Below are 7,592 nucleotides of genomic sequence, written 5' to 3'. Positions count from 1 at the left end.
TCTGAAATCATTCCAAGTCTGGGAGTTCTGAGATCCAAGACAGGTCCCCTCCTGCGTGACAGCTGATATCTTGACCAACTTTGGGCACTGAACTGAGGACAACCAGAGCATGAGTCTCTACAGCTTGAGGTAAAGAACCAGGCTCTCATACCAAGAGCTGGACAAGACCCATAGCCTCACTGGTTTGGATGCTGAGGACATGTACGTCATCCACTGACCACTAGGGTACAATTGTGTCTAACATAATTGGGTGCTCCACAAGTATGAATGTGACACATGACAGTAAATGTTCTAGAGACAGTAAATGTGTGCTCAGGCTGGGAGGGTTGTTTAAAGGCCAGAAGAGGGAGTGTGAGAAAAATTTCTTTCATGATTTGGTTCCCAGCAAATATGGGTTGTAATTGTTTGATGATATCCCATACCATCACTTTGTCCAAACCATGGAAACAGCCATGGGTTCTAGAATGGCTCCCCAATATGCCAACCTCTTCATGGGCCACCTTGAGGGAAAATTTCTGGAAAAATGTGCCACAAACCCAACTATATACCTGAGATACATTGATGATATTTTCATCCTCTGGAGGGAAGACCTAAGATCCCTCATAGATTTCTACCACAACTTCAGCAACTACTAGTTGTCCACCAAACTCTCTCTAGAATGCTCCCACACCAGCAGCAACTTCCTCAACACCATGATTAGCTTAAACTATGGAACTCTACAAACAACGATATACAAGAAACCCACCGATCACCATATTTATCTTCACAGATCCAATATTCACCCACACACACACACAAAAATCTGTTATCTACAGCCACACCCTCAGCTACCACAGAATTTTTTCCCAAGAGAAAGTCTGGGATATATACTTAAACACACTTAAAACCACCTTCACTAAACAAGCACACTCCATCAGAGAGAAGCAGATTGTGTCATGGAACAGTCTCCCCAAGTACCTTGGAAGAACCTGCTTCAATACAGGAAAAAAAAACCAACCCTGACCACAGATGCTTCGTTATCACCTACCATTTCACACTGGAACACATACAGGGTCTCATTAAACTATTACCACCCATATTTGATGGGGATCACATCTTAAAAGAGATCTTTCCTGAACCCCCCCTCTTCTAACCTTCAAATAACCCCCACTTCCATCAGGAGCAAACTCCCCACAGACCTAGACATACAAACTTAAAGTGTGACCAGACCCTGTTAGAACAACAGATGCAAAACCTCCAGACATATCTTCACTGTTATGATGATCAGTACCTCCCACAACACACCTTTCAAGATTCATGGGTCCTACACATGCTTATCACAACATGGGGTACCAGTACCTCATCCAGTGAATCAAAATGCCCCAATAACAACTAGGTGGGTGAAACCAGACAATCACTATGCTCTCAAATGAACTCACACAGAAAAATGATAAGACAAATACATCATATCACCTCTGGGCGAACACTTTTCACTAAGCGATCGCTTCATAGCTGATCTTTCAATGCTTGTCTTCAAAGGAGATGTGCACAATACCATCATAAGGTGACCGTGGGAACTTAAATTTCTAGACAGTGAAAGCCATGGGCTTAACAGCAAGGCTGGTCTTATGGCTCATTACAGCAATTTGTTACACACCACATTGCCTACCACCCTTAATGGCTCACTTCAAACCCTTTATGCTTAACTATACAACCCGCATTTGCCCACTTCATTTCAAGTGACTGCTTCCCACCCCTTCTGCTTAACAATCTGTCCCAACTTGTGTTTAGCTCAGACACTCTGCTTTCTTCCTCAGACCTGAAGAAGGGCGTTGTGTAGCTCAAAAGCTTGTATCTTCCACCAACAGAAATCGGTCCAATAAAAGATACTACCTCACCCAACTTGTCTCCATAATATCCTGGGACAACATGGCTACAACAACACTGCAAACAGTAAACGTGCTAAGCCTGTGTGTGAATACCAAGCTTGAACGCGCTCAGACCTGTTGAGCTTACATTGAGCTATATAACTTGGATTAAGCACAATCAATTTAACTGTGAAATGCAGACAAAACCTCTGAGGTCCATGACTGGTCTTCATCTTCCCCAAGACATCCTCAGATTCCCTGCCTTTGCTCCCTCACTACTTTCCATGTTTTCTGTTTTGTAAACATTAAAACAAACTGGCAAGCTGCATTTGATCTGCTGACGTTTATGTTTATAGCTTTCTGATCTGTAGTGAATGAATGTGAAAGAGACGTAGGTTTATGAGTGCACTTTTTATAAAGGAAGAAATTAACTGAGTAGCAATAAAGCTGTGGAGTTACACAGGTTTACCAAAGAATTACAATACAAATGTACAAAAAAGAATAAGACAACAAAGTGACTGTAATTTATCATTTTTAAAGGCCTGACTCTTGGTTGATTTCACAGGCCATAACAAAACCTAAAAAAATTTACACACCGTTTTCCAATATAACTAAAAAGATCATAAAGTGACAAAATTGTAAACCAAAGGTCCCAGAAATAACCAAACTGAAGAACATAACCATATAGACTTGGATTTTCCAAGGAAGTGACGTGCCTGCACCCATAGGATTCTTTGAAGATCACACCCATAGCTCCCCAAAGCCAATCATGGGGAGTTATTCTGTTGGATTGGCTCTGATACCCCTTGCTTGATAAAGGAGGCATTGATTATGCCCGACTAGCTGACGTATGGAGACTGCTGCTCAGGAAAGGTTGAGGTCAGATCAAACTTTGTTTATGGGATGGTGGGGGAAAGAGGTTACAGAGGTGATGGCTGGGCCATTCAAGAGTAGCTAGATTTTTGTAATCTTCAAGTCTGATTTCAGACCATGACGGAAGAGTGCATGATGAATCTGAGGCAAGTCTCCACATTGTTATTGTTAGTTACCTATGGAACCTTTTGATCATGAGATGAGATAAAGCCTGACAGATAGATTGATGGAGCCAGAATTGGGTTGCTTCAGAGGGGTTCTGTAATTTCTTTGGAGTGCATGGAATCCTGCAGGAGTAAATGTTATTGCCTCAGTGGTTCAGTATGCATGTGAAACCAGAAATTAGTTAGATATGGAATAGGGCAGTACATCCTACCCAAATTTTGGTAAGCATCTCTCTCTCATAATTCTCATAAATCACTAAGATACCTAAACACAGCACAGCAATTGAAGTCCACACTGAATGTGCCCAGAAGTGCCATACCGATGCAGAAAGACAATGGCATTACTTGTGGAAAAGGGGAAATGGCTGTGGGACATTGCTTGATCTGTGATTGCTCTATGTATTGTTGGTGTTTGCCATGGTGAGGCAGAATGGGGCCATTTCTGAGCATAAGAACAGTGTGGAAGCCTAGGTTGTAGGAGTAGCCTTGATCAGCTCTGAAACACTGGGAAGTTGTGAACTTTTCTTCAAGACCCAGGTCTCTTCACAGCCCTCCATGCCTTCATGACCCCCTAGGCTGGGTTATGGAATTTCATTCTATTTAGATTTTTCTTTGGTGGTCATTACTGTGGTAACTAACTTGCAGGGATGCGTTAAGTGATGAATGAGCTTTATTTAGGGGTATCCCTGAAAACCACCACATAAATGGCAGCAACTGCAGAATGTGTCAGTACAACTGCTACGCAGCTTTCATATGCTGACTCTGTCAGTGCTCTCTGCGGCTTGTATCGACTGCCTGTTCAGCAGTGGTTTGGCTATTAATATTTATAAACCTTAAATAATACAGGATTTAGTTGACCTGATAGACCATATGTTGGCCTGAGTCCCATAAAGGCACCTGAGATTGGCCTGGCTACAGCCCAGGACCATCCCCAGATACAATCTTGGGAGGAAAAGGAGGAGTGGGGTTTATTCCCTTGAGGATCCATGTCTCTGGAATGTTCTCCCCTTCATTAATCACCAGAGCACATCTCCATCATCCTTGAGGGCAACACTCCAGGTTTACATCTTTCCTTTTTAGTTGAGTCTTTTATAACTGAGTTGTGCATTTATTTTATGCCTTCTCTTGCGTCTGACCTTGGCTTTACTTGGGCACTTTGCCTTATTAGTGACAATATATTGATTTTTTAAAAAATATGTGTTTCTTGCTAAGATGCTTGCTACCCTTTGGGGCATGGTTGCCTCTAAATTAACATTTCATGGGTGCATATACATAGATGCATATTAATAAATAATGCATTGCAATTAATAGCTTAGCAACTGAGTTTGGTTCAGAACAATATTGAATATGGATTTAGCCTTAATAATACAGATCAGCATTATTAATAACATGTACCAAATGGTTACAGCTACATTAAACCTATGTGTGTTCCACCACTTACTTTTGTGATAGATATTTCTATCTTTCCCTCTTCCCCCCCACATACACACACACTCAGAGTGTATTTGGCTGCAATCAATCATTGAGGAATTATCAGGGCAACATTTTTTATTTCTCCAGACCGTTGAACCGTTCATTTAGATATGAAAATGATAGAATAAGAATTTTGTTAAAAAAAAAAATCTGTTCACCTTGTCTTGGGAGCTAGGCATGGGAGCCAAGGACTTCAGTATGTTACAAGGGGGGTGTGGACTGTAACCCAGCAGCGAATGTAACAACCTTAAATAATAAAAGGGTGGAGGGATGGGAGCGTTGCAATACGGACATGATCATCTTGCAAGCTCTCATAGTACCTACATGTGGCTGATCCCCCCCCCCCATAACAATAGCAGCCGCATCTCTTCTGAGTCATGCAGAGGGCAGGCTGGTGCTGAAGGGACAGCGCCTGGGAAGCCGAGCTGGGCAAACCCCCAAGATGAGCGGGGCTGGGCGCCTCCCTTTTATCGGAGCGAGCAATTGATCAGCTGGGCTTGGGTGTCTCCCACCCCACTCCACGCTCCCACCCCAGGGCTCTGCTCGCATGGGCAGGAGCTGGGAGGGGAGGGTTTATCGCTCTCTCTCTCTAGCCTTTAACCATAATTAAATCTCAACAGCCATTTAGTGCCTCCCCCCGAGCCCCCTTAGAAGTGAGATCGGGGGTGGGAGGGTGGCACTGCTGGGTGTTTCCCTGTCTTGCAAGGTCACTAATTCCGGAGGTAAGTCCTGATTAATGGGCAAATTTCCTTCTCTCTTTCTCTCCCCCATCTCTGGCTGTCTCCAATGCCACCTGGCCTCCTCTCCGCCTTTCTCCCTTCACTCCCCCCTCTCCAGGGGACACTGCACGAGCCGGGTCACCGCTGACACCCCCCCCCCATATATGATTCAGCATTTCGCCCTCCCCTTCCCCTGCGGTGCTCACCCTCCAGCTGCTGCCTTTGGAGAAAGTGAGGAACAATAGGCTAACGCCACGCTTCATTTGCAAGGGGGTAGGGGAAGGGGGCTGAGGAGGAGGGGGGGCAGATCCCTTGCAGCTAACACGCCCCCCCCCCCCCCAAGCAGGGGAGGGGCGCTGCTCGGAGCAACTTGTAGCAGCAGCACGTTCGGGTTGGGGTGGGGGGGGCAAAGGGAGGGAGGCTTGTTGCTCCAGCCCGGCTCGGCTCCATTTGCCAATTCGCCAGCCCCACATCACTTCCGGATTAGGCCCCAATCTCTGCTGCAGAGTGAGGGATTTTTTTTCACCCCCTCCCTCATCATCTGGAGAGGCTGGGAACTTGAAATCTCCTCTCCTGATTGCAGCAGGAGCTGCTGCCTGCCTTCAACTTTGCATTGCATTTCCCTCTCCATGGACCCAGCTAGCCAGCCAGTCTCTCCTCTATGAGGGCAGGACATACAAACCTTGCAAGGCACACCCCTGTTCGTCTCTCTCTCTCTCTCTCTCTGGGGGGGATTTTGATCCTATTTGTTGTTGTTTTTCTTTAGCAGGGAGACCCCCGGAGCCATGGCCGAGAGGAGGCAGAATGAAGAAGAGGAGGTCCCAGCCTTCTTCAAGAACCTGGGCTCAGGCAGCCCCAAGCCCCGGCAGAAATTCTGTGGCATGTTCTGCCCGGTGGAAGGCTCCTTGGAGAACAAGACCATCGATTTCGATTCGCTCTCGGTTGGACGGGGAGCCAGCAGGATCGTAGCCCAGCAGAGGGATGTGGCCCACTTGGGCTCGGATTCCCAGTCCCTCTCTTCCAGGCAGGGCAGGAAGGGAGGGGAGCCATCTGTTGAATTCGGGAGAAAGGTGGAGATCAGGGCGGCTGCTGGCAAAGAGGCGCTGCAGAACCTCAATGACAAGGTGGGTGCAGATGGCTCTGGGTGTGTCTGAGAGGGAGATCTGCAACTTACACACGAGTTAAACTGGGGTGGGGGGAGAGAGGAGGAAAAGGTGATCTCCGATCAGGCTTCCATTTCGCATCATGCCTCCTCATTACATTCAACTTGCTGCATGTGCTCACTGAGGCAGGAGTTGGTACTAGCCTCTTACCGCCAGACTATGTCCCTGTATTCTTCTGCAGGAGCGGGGGGAAGATAGGTAGAATTAGAGAGAGGACTGCTCCCCCCCTCCCCCTTTCCTTTCCATCTGCTGATGGAAGCTGACTTTTTGTTTCTTAGGCATTTCCAAGCACTACTCTAGCACAGTGCCCCACCCATCTGATTAATGCAGCTCACAACAAGATAAAATGCAATTCTAAGCAAAAGAGCATCGGGCAGCAACCCTGATGGCCAATCTCTGCCACTTTATGGAAGGTGAAACTCGGCTGGGGCTCAATTCTGAAGGCCTGACCCAGCTTTTTTACTCAGACAATGCTCTTAGTGGGAATTTTGGCTGAGGAAGAATTTTAGCAATTGGCCAGTTGACTGAAATGGGCATTTTGCCTGAGTAAATCTTGTATAGGACTGTAGGAATCTGGGCTTGGATTGTCAAACAACAATTCAAATCCCATTTAAATTATTTTATCTCCTTTAGACTTCTTTGAAAATCCTGGTCCTGGCCCTTAGTCCCAGGTCCCTGCTAATGTGTCAAACCATGTATAATTAAGCACCTCTTTGTCCCTTAACAATAAAATATTGAAAGCCATAGCTCTGGCTGATCATGTATAATTTCTTTCTCAGGTAAATTAAAGGAAATCAACTCAAACAAGCTTTATTTAGATGTAAATCAAGAAATATTGTCACTCTCTGTGCTTTCTTTTGACAAACACTAGCTTTGAAGCGTCAAGGTGAATGAAGAGTGGACCCGGAATTTGACAAACTTCTAATAGCAAAGTAGGAAAGAGTTCTTCCAAGTATTCCCCCATGTCCACACCCCAAAGGTGCTTACGAAACAATTCCAGTCTCTTAAGAATTAATTTGAATAGCGGGTACCCAGATGCTGATTCACCAATGGCGTGGATGGTACATTCAAGGCAAAAAACTTGGGTGAGAGTGTCCATATGGGCTTGACCTTCAGCACCCATAAACCGTAACTCATGATGCTTTGCAATACTAATAATAGAAGACTGGGAATGTGTTGTAAATAATAATAAAAAGGTGCAATTTTTGTCTGGCGGGGAAAAAAGTATCTATTTCAAATATTAATTGAAAACAGTAAATATGGGATTATTTGGAGGAATAATCAGGAATTGTAGCAGAATATTAACTGTATTTTAAAAAAAGTTTTGTTGCATTTTATCAGTTTGATAGTCAC

The 7,592-nt window shown here is 45.1% G+C and overlaps 1 protein-coding gene across 2 annotated transcripts in view; it reads left to right on the top strand.

Moving 5' to 3' along the window:
- Positions 1-5,621: 5,621 nt before the first annotated feature.
- DPYSL2 (dihydropyrimidinase like 2) overlaps positions 5,622-7,592 on the top strand; it is a 96,978-nt gene continuing 95,007 nt past the window's right edge. The window contains exon 1 of one of the 2 annotated variants that reach the window (XM_034761811.1): positions 5,622-6,200. In XM_034761811.1, the coding sequence (XP_034617702.1) occupies positions 5,862-6,200 (339 nt within the window). In that variant the 5' untranslated portion in view covers positions 5,622-5,861. The remainder of the gene's footprint in view (positions 6,201-7,592) is intronic. The other variant, XM_034761813.1, reaches the window with a different exon arrangement.

The sequence above is a fragment of the Trachemys scripta genome, chromosome 2 (genome assembly GCF_013100865.1).
Source record: "Trachemys scripta elegans isolate TJP31775 chromosome 2, CAS_Tse_1.0, whole genome shotgun sequence".
Taxonomy (NCBI): Eukaryota; Metazoa; Chordata; order Testudines; family Emydidae; genus Trachemys; species Trachemys scripta.
Note: the sequence above shows the minus strand (reverse complement) of the source record. Positions and strands in the feature narration are given on the sequence as shown.